This window comes from Scophthalmus maximus, chromosome 6 (assembly GCF_022379125.1).
Source record: "Scophthalmus maximus strain ysfricsl-2021 chromosome 6, ASM2237912v1, whole genome shotgun sequence".
Lineage (NCBI taxonomy): Eukaryota > Metazoa > Chordata > Actinopteri > Pleuronectiformes > Scophthalmidae > Scophthalmus > Scophthalmus maximus.
Window position 1 is genome coordinate 14,651,248 of NC_061520.1, and position 23,514 is coordinate 14,674,761.

The 23,514-nt window shown below is 45.4% G+C and overlaps 1 protein-coding gene across 5 annotated transcripts in view; it reads left to right on the forward strand.

The window, feature by feature from the left end:
• Positions 1–452: 452 nt before the first annotated feature.
• Positions 453–23,514, forward strand: part of dip2bb (disco-interacting protein 2 homolog Bb) — a 33,850-nt gene continuing 10,788 nt past the window's right edge. For 2 of the 5 annotated variants that reach the window (XM_035630902.2, XM_035630906.2), the window contains exons 1-19: positions 453–582; positions 13,225–13,296; positions 14,336–14,488; positions 18,111–18,236; positions 18,345–18,752; positions 18,905–19,051; positions 19,239–19,259; positions 19,705–19,824; positions 20,469–20,666; positions 20,796–20,887; positions 21,188–21,298; positions 21,395–21,518; positions 21,661–21,770; positions 22,015–22,117; positions 22,213–22,277; positions 22,464–22,557; positions 22,646–22,765; positions 22,861–22,975; positions 23,216–23,355. In XM_035630902.2, coding sequence (XP_035486795.2) covers positions 498–582; positions 13,225–13,296; positions 14,336–14,488; positions 18,111–18,236; positions 18,345–18,752; positions 18,905–19,051; positions 19,239–19,259; positions 19,705–19,824; positions 20,469–20,666; positions 20,796–20,887; positions 21,188–21,298; positions 21,395–21,518; positions 21,661–21,770; positions 22,015–22,117; positions 22,213–22,277; positions 22,464–22,557; positions 22,646–22,765; positions 22,861–22,975; positions 23,216–23,355 — 2,404 coding nt within the window. In that variant the 5' untranslated portion in view covers positions 453–497. The remainder of the gene's footprint in view (positions 583–13,224; positions 13,297–14,335; positions 14,489–18,110; positions 18,237–18,344; positions 18,753–18,904; positions 19,052–19,238; positions 19,260–19,704; positions 19,825–20,468; positions 20,667–20,795; positions 20,888–21,187; positions 21,299–21,394; positions 21,519–21,660; positions 21,771–22,014; positions 22,118–22,212; positions 22,278–22,463; positions 22,558–22,645; positions 22,766–22,860; positions 22,976–23,215; positions 23,356–23,514) is intronic. The other 3 variants (XM_035630904.2, XM_035630907.2, XM_035630903.2) reach the window with 2 other exon arrangements.

Genomic DNA, 23,514 nt, shown 5'->3' on the forward strand with positions numbered 1-23,514 from the left:
GAGGGCCCCACGGCGGAGGGCGCAGAGGGCCCCACGGCGGAGGGAGCAGAGGGCCCGACGGCGGAGGGCGCAGAGGGCCCCACGGCGGAGGGCGCACAGGGCCCGACGGCGGAGGGCGCACAGGGCCCGACGGCGGAGGGCGCAGAGGGCCCGACGGCGGAGGGAGCAGAGGGCCCCACGGCGGAGGGAGCAGAGGGCCCCACGGCGGAGGGCGCAGAGGGCCCGACGGCAGAGGGCGCACAGAGCCCACTCCGTCCCGCCGTCCTGTCACAGCCGTTACCGTCAGCCCCGGTCACGTGACCGACAGACTCCCCTGGCGAGTTGCTCCGATCTCCCACAGTCATGGCGGTGTCGGGGAGTCGCGGAGACGGAGTAAACACCGCCGCCACAACATCTTGATTTCTCTTTTTTTCTTTTTCCTCTTGCCTCACGCTGGACCTGTTCCCGCTGCCATCCGACATCTCGCAAACATCCCGCAGGCTGCTGCGCGTCCGACGATGACCGACCGCGGCGTCGACCTGGCCGCTCTGCCTAAAGAGGTCCGGGACCAGCTGGCGGAGCTGGACCTGGAGCTGTCCGAAGGTAAGGTCCTGCGAAGTGCAGCGTGGATCTGGAGCGTGTTTACGTGAGGGGGAAACGAGCCCGTGGCCAGTGTCAGCTGACTGAGGCTCTGCTGCGGTGCATCCGGGCACGACTGCAACAAATGATTAAAAACACACTGACCTCCTTTTCGAGCTGTCACTCCTCCATCAACTGTTCGTGTTGCTCTCGCTCCAGACAGGACTGCTTATTTCTGTTCGTTGTGACACATAAGAATATCTCTTTATATTTGTGATCTGGCATGTTTCTGTATATTCCCCCCCTGGACGGTCTTTCTTTGATCCACATTACCCCCCCCGGCCCTCATATTTATCATACATTGCTTATCATCTGAGCATAAAGTCTCCTTAAGAGGAAAATGGGTCACAGTTGACATCCCGAGGCCTCCTGTGTGAGCTGCCGCAGACAGCACATGAGGGTTAATTGTTTTATGGGGGGGGGGGGGTATGATGCTGGCTGTTATGCAAGTCTCCTCCTCACCCTGTGAATCACAGCTCAGGAGCTTGATTGGTGCTGTGGCGTTCTCAGGCGCCCGGGGGTGGATGAGTAATGTTATGGTGGGGGGATGTATGGGCCAATAATGATGCCTCAGTGACTGTTGCACCACACACACTCACTCACACACACACACACACACACACACACACACACACACACACACACACACACACCTGGAGCTGTCCTGCCCATGTGGGAGGACAGGTGAAACTTCATAGGAGTAGAGAGTTGAGGTGGAAACAGTTTGCCATCATCACTGTGCACGGGTTCAGCCAATTTTATAAACTTGGTATCGGTTTCGACATTTTTCCGCTATTCCTTTCATGAACAGGGCAATGAGAGGGCACGTGTTGAAGATGTTGACAGACAAAATAGCTGACAGGCTTTTCCAGGTCAGGTGTAGATCTAAGTCGTTTTGTTCGAGGTGACTTTGGTAGCTTGAGGAAACGACCAAGCGTTGGCCTTGTTTTCTCAAACTACAACGTTTAGTTTAATAAAACAATACATCGTTCCTTTTCTTTGAGAGAAATCAGATAATTTCAGATCACCCTGTGTAAAGTCAAATTTCCACCTTCCTTTTTCCTCCATCTTAAACATCTGTAACCCTCTCCTCCTTCTCCTCAGCATGATGCAGCAGTACTTCCTGCCACACTCTGTGTTTACTATGTGAAGTCATCTGTATATGTTCACAGTTTGTCTTCTCTATTTGTCAAATTCACCCAGTGTCACAGAGAGTTTGCTGTGGCAGCTTTGACCTGAGCTCCTGTGGAGTCGAGTATATGTTTCAGGGTTAACAATAGACTGCAATTAAGGGTATGTTCACTGTATATTCACCCCACTAAACATGGGCGAGAGGCATTGGATAATAGGTCGTCCATTGAGTTCGGATGCATTCCATCGACTGCTCCTGTAGACCTCTGCATCCATCCGGCAGCAGTGAAGTCATCAATATGGTCCACTGGCAGCCACGCCAGTCTGAGCCCTAACGGAACCATCAGCAAGTTTGACAGATGAGCTGGTGGCTTTGGGTCATGAGCTGTTCCCATTTTTCTCTCCACCATCTCCTCTTTCCATGATTTAAGTTAAAGGTTGATTTTCGTTCCATCAATCAATATATTTGTTTCAGAACTGTAGCGGTTTCTATTTTGATATGCTTGTGGGGACTACAACGAGGTGAATCCTCTTGAGGATCCAGTCATGACGTTTTGTGATCGTTGACATAAAAACATGTCCGCCCTCATCCTGGAGACCAGTGCTGACTTAGCCAGCGGTCATGAAGGGGTTCAAATAATCAAATCGTTTTTCCGCTCGCCCACAGGACTTGATAGCGTCAGTTCATCCGTCTGTTTGATATTTTCTAGTTTTCTTGTGCGCATCTGCTTTCTTTAGAATATACCCAGCTTTTGATTCTGGCAAACAAACGGCCTTTTATATGTGGAATATCCTCGATTGGTCGAGTAAATCACCCGATCTCAGATGAAGAAGACTAATGGCAGAGAGACCCCACAAAAAGCTTTATTTGTACAAGCATGTGTTATTTAAATGTCTGTATTCGGCACACAAGTCTTTCTATGTTGATGTGAATCTGCTCACACTAAAGGTGACACTCAGCACTTTAATTGAGCATCTATCATTTTATTTCTAATATAATTTTCTGAAGCTCAGAGTTGAGAGAATAAAAAAAAAAAAGAAAATGTTTCACTGACCAAATATGTACGATCTGGTAAATTTTGCTTGTTGAAATACTTGCATGATTCATTGATTATAACAAATTGATTGGCTAATTAATTTACTGTTTCAACACTACTGGATATTTTTGCAAAGTAGAAAAACCTTCAAGTCTCAATTAATTCTCTGATAACTGTCGTTAAGTTGATAAAATTCACTCCAGTCAGAATTGAGTTGAAGTGACGTGCGTCTCCTCCTCCTCTATTTACAGTCGTCAGTTTTTGGTTTTTTTGCTGTGTAACAGTTTGGAAACAGCTGCTTTATTCTGGTGTGGAGGTCTGACTGTAGCAGTCGTCACACCTGATGGTTCCAGTATGTTACGGCTCAAGTGTGGGATGGAGGTAAGGTGACACCCCCAGAGTGAGTGTCCCTCCGCTGTGGACTCGGCCTCAGAGGACCATGGCTGCGTTGTGCGTAACTTTAACTCGGGGACGACTCATTTTTTTAAAAAAAGGTCCCGGCACTGTCCAGATGCTCTGCTCCTGTATCCGCATCTCTCGGTGTGATGAAGTGCATTTGCCGTCTGCTCAACCGAACTCAGCCTATACGCAAGGCTGACGGCACAAGGCGAGCGGCAGCTGGCCGCCCGAAGAGTCGGAGACTTTCTCATAGATATCTTTTACATGGCAACAATCACCCTTTTGTTGTCTCCATAGATGCGACACCCCCGGCAACAAGCAAGGGAGGAAAATATGCCTCAGCAGTTATAGCTAAAGTTGTGGACTGCAGTTTTGTGCGTGCGTGTGTGTGTGTGTGTTTTGATGCAAATGTGTTGGCTGAGGGAGAGAGTCACTCCACCTACTATAACCTCCGTGACTGTAAGGACACAAAGAAAGCCATTGAGGGGATCAAAGACTTGGAGATTGAGCTGGTCTGGAATTTACTGAACCACAACTGTTTAAGCCGCTCAGCCCGGGAGTGTGAGGGGCATTGTGGTGTCTGCAGCCCCTCAGTTTGTTTGCATGTGAGGGTGTATTGCTTGTGTTCACACCAGGGGACTGGCGGTGCACGGCATCCATCTCAGCAACGTGTCACTCTCAGTATCAAAAACGGTCAAGAGCCGAAGGTTGGCGTCAGGCTTCGAGTCCTTGTCTCCTGGGGTGGGGGCATGAATGCGTGTAGCCAATTTCATTTCAGTCCGCCCATCGGCCCGAAATAATTCAGCCCAGACACGTCAGAATAACCGATATTGCCGTCTCTAGAGTTATCCAGCTAGTATGGCAGGGGAAAATTTGCTTTTGGCTTTGACGCTCAAATATCATGCTGGTATGGATACATTTCAAATGACCCGGCCCTGCTCATAACCTATGATGCATGCCATCTGTGCCATTGTACCCGTGCATGTGTGCCTGATGCTGCAAATGCATCACATGCCCAGTAAAGCAGACGGCCGCACACAGATTGAACAGTGGTCACTTTACGTTCCCCTTGATTTGATTACAGTCTCAGTTCCTGATGTAACTGTCCCACCTTGTGAGTGGACGTTTCCTAGTGACTGTAGCGTCCATCCTGCTGTCTGTGTGCGATGCTGCGGTCGAGAGGCAGGCTTTCATCCCGGCCGCCTGTTCCATACTGAGAGAGAGAGAGAGAGAGAGAGAGAGAGAGAGAGAGAGAGAGAGAGAGAGAGAGAGAGAGAGAGAGAGAGAGAGAGAGAGAGAGAGAGAGAAATGAGAGATTACAGTTCTGCCTGTGTCTCTCAATCTAGGTCACAGAGCATCAGGGGGCAACACGCCTGGCTCATTTAGCCTGTGAGTCACACTGGGCCAGGACTGCTGCTGGGGATCTCTGGCTCTCCCCCCACCCTGACACCACCACTGCCTTATCTGTTCCTTTTCCCTGTTTCCCCCTACTCCTGTATTATTTTAGTGTTCATCCCCTTCAGAATAAATACAATGCTTACTTAAAGGACAAGCCTGGTACGTATTCTGTTTCTTTCTTACTGTCCACGAATCCCATGAAACGACCAAAACCTAAAAGATGTTATTATGACTTAGTTAACATTCCAGCTTCCCTACTTGATCTGTGACACTCATTCCCAAGCACATAGTCAAACAAACCAAAACAAAGTCCCCATGCATTTGCATTGCAATAAAGGAACATGTCAACCGGTGCCACAGCGAGGATCAACCTTGAGCGTTTTTAATAGATTTAAACAACAATGGACCTCTATAGCACGGGAGAATTAGATATGTCAGGTTTTGTCTACAAAGGAAATAAAATCAATCAATTCTGTGTTGGTTGCAGGATTGCTGGACGTAAAGAAAAATATAGAATATTGTCAGTCATTAAAGCTGATGGGTTTAAAACCCTGACCGTGCGTGTGCATATGTTTAACCAATGCTTTTATGCATGCATGTATGTAAATGCAACATTGAGAGGGATGGAAAGGAAGCGGATTGAGCCTTTTCTACTTAAAAGCTCTTTAACTGTTGCAGAGCCAGCAACAGTTAAAGAGCTAAAGGCCACAGACTAAAAGGCAAAATGAGGGACACACCTGCTGGATAACAGACAACAGCAGGATTCATGTTTTTCTTTTTTACTTTTGTGAAATGAATCATGAGTATTACGCATCACCAACCATACGTATCTAAAATTTGCCATACACATAGACCAGGTGACCCCCCCCCCGCGCGCGCGCGCGCGCACACACACACACACACACACACACACACACACACACACACACACACACAATGCAATGTGTGCACTGAAGCTTTGTTTACAAAAAAAATACTGAATAATTTAGATGCGACTTGCGCACACACCTCCACACTGACACACACTGTCATGTCTATGGTGAACTGCAGGTGGGCTCTCAACCTCTTCTGCCTTTAAAGTTGTGCTTCAGTAACCCTGTTGAACTATAGAATCAACATTCTCTAATCTATCGTTTTTTTTTGTTGTTTTTTTACTTCTGCCGCTTAGAAAAGTAAGTACTTAAAGAAACGACAGTGATGCAGAGAGAGGAGTAAGTGAGTAGTGGTCAGGTCACTGTGTTGCTCACTGAATTATTGAAGTCGGGCTGCCTGCAGCACGTGTTTCAGACTATCTGCACTCCAGATAGTCCACTGCCACTTAATCCAAGTTCCTTCTTAAGTTTACGTGCTACTTTCTCTATGATGTCAAACTGACCAGACTCACTTGAATTGGTTGTAAGCCTGTGACTGTGCAATTGACCAAGGGATTCAGGCAATGACTATTTTAATTGTAAGAGGCCTAAAATTGTCAAAAAAAAAGTTCTCTGATTCCAGCTTTTGAAATGGGAGGATATTTTTTCCTTTTTCTGTTTATACTATTGTAAAACAGAATATCTTGCGGGTTTAGACTGCTGGTGGAACCAAATATTACCACATTTTAAGACATTAATGTGGGCTCTGGGATGTTGGTAAAGCACATTTTCCACTATTATCCGCCATTTTTAGACTAAACGATCATTTAGTTAGTTGAAATAATAATTGGCAGATGTTTCTACCCCCCCCCCCAAGGTAATGTCATTATGCTGCTTGTTCTATTTGACCAACAGTTCAAAGCTGCAATATATTTAAAAAAGAGCACGCAGAGAGCACAGACCTCTGCCAGATAAATCCCCCACCCATATATTGTATTTCCATCTCGACCTGACCTACATATTTTTAAAAATGTATCTATTTGTGAAGATATGACTCAAAAAGTCAATCTTTGCCGTGTCTCGCAATGGTGAAGAATCCGCCAAGACTTGCCTGGATTCCGGATCTGGATCCCTCCCAAAATACAATCACCTGTTAAAAAACAGACAAACAATCGGAACCAAACCGATCACGAAAGCTCTTGGCAGAGGTGATTAACAGTGATATGAAACAGAAAAAAGCAGTACATCTGCACACGCAAGAAGCAGTGGGTGGTTTACACCCTGCTCTAAAATAGACAAATACACAACAATTAGCACTTGTTGGTGTATTACATCTCACTCTTTGTATCTTATTTGCTTCCTAATGCATTTTTATGTGTTGGCATCAACCATCCTTGAATGTTGCTGGGCTGTTCTATGGTATCACATGTCATGTTCCCTAATGCAGCTCTACATGGGCCTGGTTGCTGTGGACACGGCCCATGTGGTGCCCCCACACCCTGCCCCCTCCCCACCCACATACTGTACACACACACACACACACACACACACACACACATGCTTTGTGATTGTTCCATAAACCCTTTCCAGATTCGAACGGCCATATGTTGGAGCCACACGTACAGTAATGCAACTGAATGTTCTGCTAAGCTGTGAAAAGCATTACAGAGGAAACATGAGGTTTCTGCCACCCAGTCACAGCTTGTCGACACGGACGCCGTTTCTTGACTGAATTTGGCATATCAAACCTGTGTGTGTGTGGGTGTGTGTAGCCCTTCGTATAATTCAAGTGTTTGTATTTCAGGTGGTCATTGAACTAGTCATAATAAATAAATGATAGAGGCCAGGCATAAACTCCACTGCTTTAAATATCTAGCATTTTGAGTGATTTATATATCTACCAAAAATAGTAGCCATCATCTGCCATTTGCCATCAACAGGTGAAACTAGACAGGTTGTCCCATAGTTTTTCAAGTTACTCGGCTCAGTCTCCTAGTGGTATTCACATTTTATATCGGTTGTGTGAGAGAAACCTCCTCGCGATGTACTTATCGGATGAAATATCTGACTTTATGAGTGAAGGACGGCGAATCTCTTAGAGTTTCCCGTTTCTTTCTAGAGTGAATGACCCGGGTCAGGACACTGTTATTGTTGTAGGCCTGTAGAGCTCATTGAGACATTGTGTCACGGTTTGTGGAAAAGGAGCAGGACCCAATTTCAGAGTGCAAATAAAAATACTACTTTTAACGAATTGAAATGAAAAAACAAACCATGGAACAAGGCACAGGAGATCGCACCGACTGGGAACTGGAACAGATTCGAGCAATCAGAACAGACGAACTGACACAGAGGACGGGGGGATTTGTTCACCTCTGTTCACCTTTGTTCACCTGCATTTTACACCAATATACCAACAGAATGTTCCTCTGGGATTAGATCTTGCTTCAGAGACAAACATACCGTGTAGTTAATGTCACTGTCGTGATTGTCGCTCACATTGTCTCATGTTTTTGTGTAAATCCCACAGGAGGAGATACGCTCAAGTTGGTGTTATGTTGCGTTTGGAATAGGTTTGCCGCTAAGTGTCTGAAGTGTGGTGTGTCAGGTGTGTGAGCCACGCCCTCTTCGTACACTCAGAGAGAAGAGAAAAAGTCGACAACAGGAGGGAGAAGGGCCAGAGCCTCGGGATGAGTCACGCCAGCTAGTGCGCAAAATTTACTGCTCCTCTGCTTTTATAACCTCTGATATTACTTCAACTGGCCCTCAAGGGACCGTGTGTGTGTGTGTGTGCGCGTGTGTGCGCGTGTGCGTGCGTGCGTGCGTGCGTGCGTGTGGTGTCATAACTCACCACACACACTGTATGAGCTGAGTGTGTGTGGAGTGAAATATGATCCCCTCCGTTACCTGAGTTCGCCACACCCTGCCTGCTATGTCAGAGAGAAATCACTTGAGACCTGCTGAGTGTGTGTGTGTGTGTGTGTGTGTGTGTGTGTGTGTGTGTGTGTGTGTGTGTTAGGGCTTTAGGCTCTTTTAAAGCACTTCTTTCATTCACCGGTGCCTGTAATTCCAGTTTCATTGTCTGGAGTTATTACATTTACACACACACACACACACACACACACACACACACACACACACACACACAGCCTCGGCAACGCATGGTGAAACAATATGATGATATATGTCAGGGCTGAAATTCAAGAAACTGTGTATGAAAGGATTTTCAAGATGATGTCAGGATACAACCATAAAAAAGCATAAAAAGTTTAAATTATTACTTGAAAGAAGAGCTGATCAATCGGATCCCAGATGCATATCATCTCGTAATCAGTGTTGAATCATACAATTATTTTTCCAACCTTAAAGCTTCAGTTGAAATATATAACACGAATGCGGGGGTTATGGTCTACATTTGAGTAGCACTATCGCCCTGAGTGTCAGTCACATATACAAGTTTAAACATGCATTGCCACACCTGTCATTCCACATATGTAGCTCTTATGATCCTAAATGTCACTGCCAAACTATTGCTAAACAATGAACTGTGTTACGAGTAAAAAATCAGTTGTATGGTGGCAGATGTCCTTTTATTTTGCCTAACAAATAACTGTAGCTGATACGGTCTGCAGGAAAACCCTTTCAGACAACGTAATACTGAATACTGGAGGACACACACTGTGTGAAAGAGAAAGAGAGAAGATATGTCATACATATGCACCTAATTGTTTTTTTTTGTTTTTGTTAAACAATCCAGGGTGTGTGTGTCCTGTGGCAGTAGCGTGTGAATGTGTGGACACAGTGAGTTGGTGATGCTTTGGCTGCAGTGAGATGCAAGGCCTGCTGGTAAGACGCCGCTGGGAGGTTTCAGTAGGATGTTTGTTCTACGGATAAAAATGTGCCGGTTCTTTAGGCTTCAGGAAGGTTGATAAAAAACACTTGAGCTCCTTTCAACAAGTGTAGAGAGGGCACCGAACCAGGGGGGGGACCATGTGTCATCCTTTATTCTGGACCTCAATATCTCAGTCTGTTGCTATAGTCCCATAGCCAAAGTTCAAATGTAACCAACATAACATGACTGAGAGCTTCATGTTGTGTTGTTGTATAGCAGCAGGCTACATTCCAGCATCTTATCCGTCTGTTTTCTGTGAGATAACAGCTGGATGTCCTGGTTTCTCCGTGTGATATTTCAACGTGTGTCCGTGTCCTTTCCCGTAAGCAGGTTTTGAAAGCGACTGAGCGAGAGGTGACGAGGAGAAAAAAAAAAGGGAAGGAGAACGGACGTCTGCAGCTATTTCTATTCAGACAGAGTGCCTGTGAGGTGGAAGGAGAGAGCAGGCCTCGCTGCAATTCACATAATCCACTGCTCGCGAGTGTGAGTGTGCAGCTTTGATGTTCCTCTGTCTAGTGGGGGGAAAGAAGCGTTCACTCTCAGGTGCAACAATGCGACTGTCAATTAGAGACCAATGATGAGAGCTGTGGCGGCCTCGTGCAAACCCACTCCTCAGCGTAAAAAGGTTTGATTGTGACCTGCACCATTAGGACAGACACGATTGGGTCACTGTGAGAAAACTGGGTTGACAAACGGGACCCTCCCCTCGTCTCCTCGGCGGAGTTGTGCTCTGCCTCTGAAGCAGATCTCTTTGACCCTTCTTGAGAGTGTAAATTGTAAACGGACAGGGGCTTAGACTAAGATTCTCGTCTTAGAATTAATACAAATTTGAAAAACGAAACCTCTCTAGACTATCTGGCGCTGAATTAAAAAAAAGATTTTCAGATCTCAGATTTTTCTCATGTGCCCGTTTGCAAGTTTTTGCCGCGTTTTCATTTCACGTCTCTGTTCTCGTGTCGTTCACATCATCCCTTTCAAAAAAAGCAAAGGTTTAACTCTTTAGCTCCCACTGATGGATTTTGGATTTGATGATAAAAGCATAAAAATGCAGATGGATTTCAAATCATCCAGCTGGAAGAGTGACTATTTAAGGTTCATTTATTACCAAACCGTCCCCTCCCCCATCTCCGTCTCCATCTCTCTTTTTCCCTCTGTCTCTCTCTCTCTCTCTCTCTCGTTCTCTCTTTCTGTGTGTGTGTTTTTCTGCAGAGAAACTGCCTGTTCACATGAGCTAAAAATAAATCATGTGACTGAGCGAGGCCAACTGTACAATTCATGCATTACTTATGGAAGTGTTTGCTTTTCTTCCATTTTTCCCTCTGAAAAAAGAGCCCTGGTCCCTGAGTAGATATTGTGTTGATGTGGTCTCTACCCTCCAAACATGAGCTTGTCCCTATTTGTCAACTTGTCTGTGTTGTGTCAGTGGTGCGGTGGTTTACCTGTGTATACGTCTGCGCTACTAAATAACTGTGCGAGATGTTCAGATGTTGTACTTACGGAAAAGATGATCAATCAGTGAGTCACATTGAGGTGATATGATCTATTCATTAATTGGTTTAACACATTTATGTTGTCCAAAATAATGTTATGTTTGATAGCCTGTTCTAACTGTGCTAAAAAAAAAGAAGAAGAAATAGAGAACATGGCAAGTGGTCAGACAGTAACAGAGGAGAAATCAAACACAAACAGAAAGACACTCTCACAATGAGAGATTCCTTATCAATTCTTTTTTTCCACACTCACTTTTGGTTTTGTTTCAGAGTTTTAAAACTGTATATCAATCTTGACCAAAGGTTATTCCAGACTGAGGTCATAATACATTCACGAGTTCGTCGATGGCTACAGGACAACGACAACCCAAAGATAAATGACCACCATCTATATATATATATATATATATATATGTATATATATATATATATATATATATATATATGTATACACACACACACACACACACACAAACACTTCGTCACAGTTTCATAACGATACGATATTTAGGCAAAATAAAAGAACTCTAATTCACTATTTTGTGCTATCACTTCATTGTAGAGCTGTGCGGAGTGCTCTTTGCCCGGCTGTCACTGTCACTCGCTCTCTTTCTCGCTCTCTTTCTCTCACACAAACACAGTGACCGCCCGTCAGCACAGGGAGAGATCCCGCCTGTGTCGTTGTTTTGTTAAAACAATCCATAAAGTTTTTACCGTCCTCAGCAGGCAGAGATCAGACTAAACTTGGCCGATGCCCCATTCGCTGAGCGAGTTCATGTCGGAGAGCGGGTCACGACATAAAAACCTGATGGGTTTTGGAACATGAAGGAAGCCTGTTTATTGAGCACTGGATCATTTTAAGTTTTACAAAAAGTCAGCAAAAGAGCAGCCACAAGTTATCGTAGGCATGTAATGATTATCACATAACTGCCCACATCTGCCTCTTTGTGGCGATGTTTTCAGATTTACTTTGAATTACTTTTCCTGCTACGAAAATAAGTAGAAATAAAGCAGATTTGTATTATTGTGACTGAATTCAACATGGCTCCCAGCTCTGGGACTGTGAGGTGTCCACCTGTGTCGATGGGCCAGGAAATACTGCTCTAATCTCTGTTGTCCTCTGTGGTGTCACTTGGAAGAGGCAACATCATTAGCAGACAGCTTCAACCTTTCATCGCTGTGCATCTCCGCAGTCTGGTTTTTAATCAGGGATTAAAGCTCTGAGCTCTGGGACATGATACAATCACAGAGTAGGATCACCTGTCCGACTGGCCACTAACACGCAGAGCGGAAACATCCCAGGGCTGCTCCACGCATAGAATCAGGCTTGTCTGTTTTTCTGTTTACTTTATAAACAGGTCTCTCCCATGAATATACATACTGTGAGTCTCGGTGTGAAGAGGTTGAGGTTGTTTCCTTGTTGCCAGGACAGTCTTTGTGATGAAGATGAGGTTTGAGAGCAGCCATTGGTGGACTCGCTGAGTGAATCATCACTATTCAACACGGTCACCAAAGTGAGTGCAGGCTCACCAGATGGATTTTTAATGTGTATCTGAAAATGTGACATGGCTTCAGGGCCGTCGGAGAGCTCAGTCAGACTGGGCTGGGTCTGGTGGGGCGCAGGGCGATGCAGATGGGCTCTCTGCAGGGGAGAGAGGACGTGGGTGATGAGGGGACACTTTTCCCACCTCGCACGTGTTACTCGGGACTCCTCGTTTTCTGTCCTCCGGACGCGCCGTCGCTCACCTGTCTTCTCTCCCACTGCTCATCTTCACCTCCTCCTCCTCCTCTGTGCTCTCGTCATTCCTGTTTTATCTCTGTGCCTCCCACCGTTGTTGTCCTCTGCTTTAGTGCCTGTTTTCTCTAAGCGTCTCTGATTCATCCCATCTCCTACCCACACTTCCGTAAGGTTTCCAAATATAGTCCTGTTTTCTCCCTTCGTTTCATAATTGAGGCTGGAGCCGAGCCACATCTTTGATGCTCTCAGCCATCTCTGGAGATGCCTGCATCCATCTGTGTTTCCATGTTCTCTTTTTGTTGTTGTTGTCGTCGTCGTCGTCGTCGTCAGTCTTTCTCCTCTTTGTTGCTCTCTCCTTCCTCTATCGCCATTATTACTTTTGAACAGGTGGTGATTTACTACACTCAGACACATCAGAGGAAGTAGATCAGTCCAGAAGTGTTAAGTTCATCATCAAACTGTGGAGAGAATACTTGAATGGGACTTGTCACATGGTCCTTTCCACGTTTTGACGTGTGTTTTATCAAGTATAAAGAATTGTGCTTGTGATGTGGAATGGGGGAAAGACTGACACTTGTTGCTTATTAAAGAAACGTGTTTAAGCAACACTTTGGTTTTCAATGCCCAGTCTGATAATAAAATAGATGACATATATTTCCATTTTGTTTTACAGGTGACATTACACAGAAGGGCTATGAGAAGAAAAGGACCAAACTCCTGGCTCCCTACATCATCCACACTCCAGGTAAAAACCCATCTTTTATATAACTGTCCACGTCTCTGTTGTTTTCTCCTCTGGTCACACACGAGAGAAACTACGGTTTCACGTTGAAAGCTGAAAAAAAGAAATATTTTGGTCGGCATGATTCTGCTTGTAATTGATTTTCAGAGTCTTTTTGCTTTGACTCAGTCACACATAATCACTGGTCTGCATGCTGTCAGTTAAGATGCCACATACATCTTGTTGACCAAGTCTTATGTATAACACAGAGTCATTTCAACCTGGGCTTCACACTGGAAATGTACTTTTGAAACCAAAAGTGTTGACTTAACTACATTTTAGAATAATTGTGGGGAAATGCTGCTGTTAATGTTTGTGAAAGTGTCTGTTTCTATAAATGTCACTGGTAAATGACTTGATAATGCTCACTGCTGCCTCCTAGTGGTACAGACTCTCGGCTAATGTCCCATCCTCCCATTGTCGGTTGAACACGAACTCTGGCAAAAGCACAGACTTATTTTTGGAGGCTCTTGGAGGAGCCACTCACGACTAAACAGACCTCCGGTTAGTGATTCAGACAACAGTTGACAGAATGTGGCTGATATATGATATATATATTTTTAAGGGGGACTGCTCAGCATTGGATTGATCAATAGATAGATAAATGCAATGGTGGTATAGTGGTGAGCATAGCTGCCGTCCAAGCAGCTGACCCGGGATCGAGCCTCGGCCATCACAGATATCTCTCCTGAATTTCCTGGTTTGGGATTAATAAAGTACATCGATCTATCCAGACAGATAGATATGTCAGGTGAAGCCAGTGAGGTGCACTTAAAGGGAGCAAGATAGATAGATAGATACATAGATAGATAGATGGATAAATAAAGTTAAGTGAAGCTCTTTGGCTTCATGAGGTAGACCGGATATTGCAGGAAACATGGAGATTGTGTTGAAAGGGAAGGCAGCTGATGCTGCAACTGAGATTTCACTGTCGGAGGACCAAGTTACTATTCCTCCTGTGTGTTTGCTTATTTACTAATACACTTTCCTTTTTTTGGTTTAGCAGTGGAGCCGCCCCCTAAGAATGACGTGCTGCCGCCCCCTACCAGCTCCTCCTCCAGCCACGGCCCTCCCCCCAGCTCATCACGCTACCGAGAACGTCGATCCCGCAGAACACATCGCGGTGGAGGAACCAGGGATGACCGTTACAGATCAGGTCTGCAAGAACTCATACCTCGAAAGAAAAAAAAGGAAAAGTCAAACACCTCTGATGCACCAGTCACTGTGTGTGTGTGTGTGTGTGTGTGTGTGTGTGTGTGTGTGTGTGTGCGTGCGCGTGTGCGTGTGTCTGTGAGTGTGTGTGTCTTGCAATCCTGCAGCTGGGGGCAGCTCCTCAGTGAGGACCCTCACTGGTGTGAAAGCAGAGTGATATCACTGACTCGCTATGTGTGAGGAGGCTGTGTGGAGAACAGGGGAATACTGATCTGGTTGGGAAAACCTGACGCTGGCGAGGTTTAAAGAAAAACAGAGCAGTAGAGTAGAGGTGAAAGATCCCAGAGCCTGTGAGAAGAATTACTGTGTCTATTAGCTGAGGTGCAGACTGTAAAGGTATCCTCCCTCCAGGTCGGCCCACACCCTGCTGATTCACTTCTCAATAATCTCCTCTTGCTTGGCTTTTCAACTGTTCTTTCCTCTCATGTGGAACCCCCTCACACTTTGGCATAGTAGATACCTGAGCTGGAGCTTGGTGGATGGTTATCTTAAGATGTTTCAGTTGCATCAGAAATCTGACAAGACAGCAATCAGAATGTTTTGTAAATGTTTCTGTATGACTGCAGGCTTAGAGCAAGCGAAAGAACATTAAAGTTATTTAAAGAGTTTAATAGAAAACTTAAAAACAGGTAGCTGCATGACAGGTTCCTGGTTCCAGGACGGTTCCAGAGTCCGGACTTAACTGACAAGTGACCGAGAAGGCAGGCGTCCAAACAAAGGATCCTAAAAGAGCGAGGCAGGTGATCATCGGCACGGGCCGAGCAGCTATTAGCAATCAAGTCAGGAAATAACAGCCGAACGAAAACTTCAAAGAAACACAAAGACAGAGGAGCAGCCACAGCACGTAGCGCTGAGATCATATGACATTACGATCTGGCATCTGTCTTGTGGGATGAGCTGGTCCTCCTACATCTGGTTTGTGGAGTAGAGGCAACGTGGACAAACAACACACAGGAGGGAAGGAGAAAGATGGCAGGAAACACACACACACACACACACACACACACACACACACACACACACACACACACACACACACACACACACACACACACACACACACAATAGAGTAGAGGTCCAATGTATGAAGAAATGACTGAGGAATTTGGGGCCATGCTGAAATGTACTGAGGGAAAGTAGTGCAGTCTTGTCTGAAGCTTTAAAGTTTTGTAGGACTGAAGGGTTGAAAGAAATGGCCTGGAGGAGAGGAGCAAAGAGCAAGGACAAGAGAGATGATGAGCAATTTGTCTTGTAATGAGTGTGCCATCCATTTTACGCTCCTCTCTGTGTCGCACAGTTCAAGTAGGCCCTACAGTCAAATTGCTCAGATCGAGCATCATTTTCATCAAGTGTCCGGAATCTCTCTTCTCCTTCATCCATTCACTGCTGCCATATGTATTACAATAGTTACGTTTTTACGGATGTAGGAATAATCATGATAGTGTAGAAAAATGGCAAACAGACAATGCATTTAAATATCTCTATTTAATGCCTCCCGAGCCCCACTGTTGCATCCTGTAATTTCCGTTCCTTTCAACAGCAAATTATTTTGTGGCATGTTTTTACAATGTTTGTCGTGTAGCCTATCCTCACTGATATATGTCGGGTGTACAAAATAATGGTGACACCTGTCAGTATGACATGATACAGTTTACATTGTCTACAACAGCGTCAACGAGAAACTTTTTGCAAACAGTTCATTTCATTAGTTAATTCCTAATGTCAGTATGCTAACGTGTTTTCTGTAACAATGTTATAGTGTCGATGTTAAGCAGGTAGCAGGTCTACCACGTTCATCGGTGTTGGGCGAAGTTATTTTCTTTTGCCAGTAATTTGTCACAAATCGATGGACAATATCATTTGTTATTGATGCACTCAATTAAACGTTAAAGTATTCACCAAACTGATTACAATTCATTCAGTCAACCATGTAACGGCACCATATTTCATGAAATCCATCCAATACATGTCGAGGCAGTTCACCAAAATCCAGAAAAGTAAACCCCATGAAGGCACCAGAAGAAAAAGAGTCAGAGAGTCACCACAGCATAACCTGGGAACTATAAATGTCTGCTCAATGTGTCATGGCAGTTCCTCCAGAGGTTGATGAGTTATTCCAGTCTTTATTTCAGCAAAGTGACAGACCAGCAGACAGGCTGAGCCACGTTGATATAACCAGAGCCACGTAGCATGGTATAAAAAAAGAAAGAAAGAAAAATAACAAAATGCTGCAGCAATATGAAACAAAGAGCTCTTCACTTTATGGGCTGCAGAGCCAGTAGAGAACAACCTTCATTGAATTGCCTCTCTTCTCCTGTAGCCTCCTCCAGTTATTACTACTCCGAGACGACAGCCCTGAGTTGACTGTTCACATGATGCTCCGTTTTCTAGAGATTCACGATTCCTCTGATTCAAATTTACCATAGTAAACCAAAGACGCGCCACGTCACAGAGATAATATTAGATTTCTGCCTTTAGCTGCCTGTCAATCTCACTGTTCATTTGGGCCAATGCTGATCGCCAGATTCTCCCAGACACGTAGAGTCCGCCTCTCCTGACGCTCCTGTGTGAGGGTGGACAACGGCACATTATGAGGGAAGATGATTTAGCCGGGAGCAATCTGCAGCATCTGAGTGCCAGTTATGTAATGATGGTCCCCACTGCTGCAGTGCAATGAACTGTGCTCGATGATTTATTTAAATGTGTTGATGTTTGAATGGAAATAATGTCCCCTGAGTTAATAGATGGGATTTGTCGGCGAGTGGGCTCTTTTGTTTCACGTGTTGGTCGTTTTCTTTATGAGCCTGTGGGTGTCATCAGTTGAGAGTATTTATTACTATCTGCACGTGTAGGCAAGTGTGTAGGTGCACTGTCATCTTCTTAGTAACTTCTTCACTTATTATTTTTCTTTACATTTAGATGTGTCTCCTTAAACTAAATTAAAATGCTCAAAAATTACAAGGAGTGCATTCATTTACCTTCAGATAACGCATGGTTTATCTTCTATGAGCTGTGAGCAGATCAACCAGTGTGTAGGTTCTTCTTCTGTTCTCTCCAGGTTCCATAAGATTTATTTAAATGTATCCTTCTCAGGAAAATATCTGTTTTTGGTTCACTGGATAAATAGAAAAAAATTGTTGTGAACATCAGCGCATCAGCTATTGTTATTACCATATCTGGCACTTTTTTTTGCCTTTTTTGACTGTAATTTCAGACAATAAGCTTTCTGGGGGTCCTCTCGGTTGGAACCCACTGACCCAGAGGAATCCCTGCAATAATCGAGCAGTAGTTAGGAAAAGAATGCAGTCTCAACATGAGCCAGCGTGCAAAGAAACCAAACAAATCTGAAGCTCTGAATCCACTCCACAAGAAACACTAATGGCAAAAATCCCTCGTTAAAAAGAAGACCACGACTATGTGTTGTGGGTAATATATGTTGCTGAGTGAATTTTGAACATTTTTTCTTCCTGGTGTACTTCATTGTTTCCTTGTTTTTAAACAGATCCAAAGCCACCAGAACAAAGCTCTCCCTAACTCAGAGTGTGTATTGTTCTCTGTCTGTGCAGATATCCATACTGAGGCAGTACAAGCTGCCCTGGCTAAACACAAGGAGGAGAAGATGGCACTGCCCATGCCCACCAAGCGTCGCTCCACTTATGTCCAGTCTCCTATTAATACCCGTACACCTCCAGGTACGGCAAGAATGACAATCATCTTGTCGTGTCAACACGCGTCTACAGACATATTTGACCTGAGGAATACATAGCTGGAAATTCATCCTTCTTTCTCTTTTTATTTAGACTCTTCGTCAGGCTCTGAAGATGAGACATCTGTGCGCCGGCAGTCATCAGTGGTCGCCCCCACACACTTGGTCAGTCCCAACCTGCAGAGCCCAGAATCTTGGATCAACCGCACCGTCCAGGGCTCCTCCACCTCCTCCTCAGCCTCCTCCACCCTGTCCCACGGAGAGGCCAAACCGCAGCCTCAGAGCCAAGCTCAGCCTCAGCCCCAGTACAAACCGCAGTACCAACCTCTGTATCAGCCTCACTACCAACACCAACCTCAGCCTCAGCACCCGCCTCAGCACCCGCCCCAGCACCCGCCCCAGCACCCGCCTCAGCACCCGCCTCAGCACCCGCCTCAGCACCCGCCTCAGCACCCGCCCCACACCGCAGCTGTGACAAACATGTTGGCTCAGAGTCGCATTGGTGAGACGCTATTGGTGCAGCAGTTTCCATTGCAAAATCAGAAATCCTTTATCACAGAAGGACTTCTGCATCTTCTCTCCAATTCAGCTCAACTTTAGGCTGAATCTTAAGGTTAGTTTGGATTTCACTGTCCTCCATTGCTTCCCCTGCAGCCCCGTCAGAGAACAGCCACCCCCCTCCAGATGTTACAGCTGTGGCTCCTCCAGCCGGAGGCCCACGTGTGGACCTGACCTCGAACGCAGTGGTCCGGGGTATGAGCCGTGGGCAGAGCCGATCGAGCATGATGGAGACTGCTGATGGTAACAGTTACACCGCACAACTGCTTATTTGTTTGTGTGTCTTTGCTGGAGCCTGTGTTTGGCTCTTCTCTCTTCAAAATAAGTGCTGACTTCCAACTATGACCGATCATTAATCAGACTTAACTGGTTTCTTTTCTTCTCGATCTTTTTCCACCTTGTCACATGTTTATTTCTCTTGCTGATTCAGTAGGAAGAGGTAATATCCAGAGTAAGGAACCACTTTAATGTATAATGTCCGTAGCCCTCTGTGTTTGCTGTTTCTTCCCTTACTCGCCCTCCTGTTTTAATGAATGATTATAGAAGTAAATGCGACAAACACAACATTCTCACATAAAATGAATCCTCACGTGTGATCCCAAACCAAAGGAGACAAACCCCCACCTCCCCCGCTCCTCGTCATGTTTCCCTTGTGTTGTTGCCACCAACTGTACGTCTGCTGCTGTTCATTCCTGAAAGTTATTACAATCAATTCAAGACAACTAATTATACGCTGAGAAATATATTGCTTTTTCTTGTGTCATGGGATGAAGAGCAGCAGACTGTGAGATGGAGAGACGTTTCAACAGGAAGAGTTTTGTCACTGTGTGTATGAACCACAGTGTGTGACTGCGTTTGTCCTGCCACCCTCCCTCTCCTCTTCACTCTGCCTGTAGGGGTTCCTGTGAACAGCCGAGTGTCCACGAAGATCCAGCAGCTTCTCAACACCCTGAAGAGGCCTAAGAGGCCCCCGCTCAGTGAGTTCTTCACTGACGACTCAGAGGAGATAGTAGAAGGTACGCTGCTTCATGAAACACTGTGTTACCAATACCCCCATTAGATTTCTACCTTGGTAGATTCAACGTTTCTACCGGGGCTTTTCTGTGTGGATTCCCTGATCCAGTGTGGGTTTTCTCTGAGTTCTCTGACTTCCTCTTAAAGTCGAAAACATGCAGGTTGCAGGAGCCCATGTGAGGATACAGCGGGAAAATCCCCAGAGAATCCACAGCAAACGAGGGTGCTGTGAACAAAAAACACTGCTTTCCTCAGCGGAATTATCATGTCATGTCCCGCCTCCTGCTGCTATACTGAGATGCCACAGAATATTCCGGAATTTTTTCCTGTTGGTGGGAACGCGTCTGAATCAGACAATCTCCTTCTGCGTTCATCATATGTGAAAGGCAAACTCGTTCAGGCCCAGTTTTGGGGTTCATCTCTGAAAACAGTTTAGGTATCAGCCCCGAATAAGAAACCCTTTGTTGCATATGCAGTTCATTAATTAGTACTCATAGCTTTCTGTCACACATCATTCAGTCTTTAATAAAGGCGTCGGCAGAGTTGAAAGGTTAAATCATTGTAATCTATGTACTGTATAGGCCATTGTGATTGTATTCTTAACGGACATGTGACGTACAACATCTTTTTTTCGTCTCTCTCCTAGTGCCCCAGCCAGACCCAAACACACCGAAGCCGGAGGGCCGTCAGATCATGCCAGTGAAAGGAGAGCCTTTGGGAGTGGTCAGTAACTGGCCCCCAGCGCTGCAGGCAGCATTGGCCCGGTGGGGGTCAACTCAGGGGAAGAGCCCCGCCCTCACTGCTCTTGACATCACAGGCAGACCACTCTATACACTGACTTATGGTGAGACACACAACTGCACTATTTGATATGCAGTAGGACATTTACAGTGTCAAAATGAAAGTCCGGCTTTTTTTTGGGGCCACTGTTTAGATTAGATCTTACCCCCCCTGTCCACCTTCTGTCTGACAGGGAAGCTGTGGAGCCGCAGTGTGAAGCTGGCGTACACCCTCCTCAACAGGCTTGGCACCAAGAATGAGCAAATCCTCAAACCAGGAGACAGAGTGAGATGGCACGCAAACAGGCGGAAAAGATATACACACACATACACAACATAGAACTAATGTAGTTTCAGTCATAGCCTATAGTACAGAGTAGCACGTCCTTGGTGATCCTGCGACTCTTCCTTTTAGAGCCACCATCAGGACTAAATTTCAGTTACTCCAATACTTAAAAATATGAACAGAACTACGGAAACTACAAATACGTGCTTAGTGATAAGTGGCTACTTTTAGCATGTTAAAGCTGTCGTTGTTTTCATCTTTATAATGTAATGCTGAATGTCAAGTTGAATGTCCTTGCAGGTGGCGTTGGTCTTCCCTAACAGTGACCCTGGGATGTTCTGGGTGGCCTTCTACGGCTGCCTCCTGGCTGAACTCATTCCTGTACCTATCGAGGTGCCACTTTCTCGCAAGGTAAGAAAACATCAGAGGAACAAGAATGTTTTGTGAGTGCGGAAGTAGTTGTGAATGTGTAATTGTGTACGTTTTTTCTGTGCGTTGTGTGCTTAGGATGCAGGTATCAGCCAGGTGGGGTTTCTGCTGGGGAGCTGTGGTGTCGGTCTGGCCCTGACCAGTGAGATCTGTTTGAAGGGTCTGCCCAAGACACCCACAGGGGAAATCATGCAATATAAAGGTCAGCAACCAGTTCCTAAACCTGTTTTTTTAATAACCACAAAGCATTCATGAGAGGTTTCATTTTGTGAAAAGAAATATTTACAGTTGAATTTCAGACTATTTCGAAATGGTGTACTTTTACTGATGCCTTTCTCTGACAGGCTGGCCTCGACTAAAGTGGGTAGTTACAGACTCAAAATACCTGACCAAACCCTCCAAAGACTGGCAGCCTCACATCCCCACCGCCAACACTGACCCTGCATATATAGAGGTAACAGAGCTACTTGTTGTTACTGTGGTTTGATTGTGTTGAACCATATTAAGATAGTAGGTTTATCTTTTAGTATAGAAACAAAGCTAGAACTGGCTGGTGCAGTGGATCAGAATAGAAGAAACGTTTGAAAATGGGAGCATTAAATCTTGGCCATTCCTTCATCCAGATGTGATATTAAAATTCCAGTGTGTTTTCAGTTTGCTCAGGTATTCACATGGTCTTGTGTTTCCTCCCTGTGTAGTACAAGGCGAATAAAGAAGGCACAGTGGTGGGTGTGGCCGTGTCTAAAGTAGCCATGTTGACCCACTGCCAAGCACTGACCCAGGCCTGTAACTACTGTGAGGGTGAGTACAGACCTGCAGGGTTGTTCTCTGAAAGCGTCTTCATCACAAAGCAGAGTTGCACGTCTGAAGTCAATTCTGTCTTTCTTCACTTCAAGGGGAAACTTTGGTTAATGTCCTGGACTTTAAAAAGGACATGGGCCTGTGGCACGGTGTTCTCACGGTGAGCATCTATAGACAGAGCAGACAAACATGGCAGCTCAAACAAGAAATACACTTTTTTTTATTGTGCGCGTGAGTTTTGGGTGATTTCTTTTATGTAGAGGGTAATTTACTAGAATTTTCTACCATGGTGTGTGTAAATATTATACTGTATTAGCTTTTTAATACGTTTTTTGTATATTTCCAGGGTGTGATGAACAGGATCCACACTATTAGTGTCCCCTATGCAGTAATGAAGGCTTGTCCTCTCTCCTGGGTACAGAGGGTCCACATCCACAAAGGTACTTTACTCTGATTTCTCAGTTTGAGAAGCGAAAGGCAAAGAATTTTATGGGTGTATCACGTCATGTCACTTTCACTCTCGTGCAGCTCGTATAGCTTTGGTGAAGTGCCGTGATCTACACTGGGCCATGATGGCCCATCGGGACCAGAGAGAAACAAGCCTTGCCTCGTTACGTATGCTCATTGTTGCTGATGGTGCTAACCCCTGTGAGTACTTCGTATGACCTATGTGAAACAAAGACCCTTTTCCACCTTCACAGATCTGGTGCAACATATCTAATCTCCTATCTCTTGCTCTGCAGGGTCAGTGTCTTCCTGTGATGCCTTCCTGAATGTGTTTCAATCCCACGGGCTGAAGCCTGAGGTCATCTGTCCCTGTGCCACCTCCCCTGAGGCCATGACAGTGGCTCTACGCAGGTACGTCCTTAACAAACATTTTCCTTTTTTTCTTACATTCCTGCCATCCACTTTCTTTCCACCTTCACACCTTCCAATTCAAACCAAGGTTTATTAATGGACATTTTTATTGGTCCAGCATGACAGATGAAGACGTAGGCTGTTTTATGTTGTGTGGTGAATGAGTGGGTGGGCGCATGGCTCACTGTAAGAACAGATGGGATGGATGGATTTGTTAATCAAGTTATCTCTCCCATAAAGACCAGGAGTACCGGGAACACCCCTCCCCGCCCGTGCCATTCTTTCCATGGGCGGCCTGAGCCACGGTGTCATCAGGGTCAACACAGAGGACAAGAACTCCGCCCTGACTGTGCAAGATGTGGGGCATGTCATGCCTGGAGGTGAGAAGGGAAGGAAAGATCCATGAGTCACAAGGAAATATCCATGAAAAACAAACCACAGATAGGTGCCAAAAAGGAATACACAAGCTAGTGTATGTTTTAGGCCCAGCAAGGGTGATTAGAAATGTTCAGGTTCTTACACAGGACAGTTATGCCCTT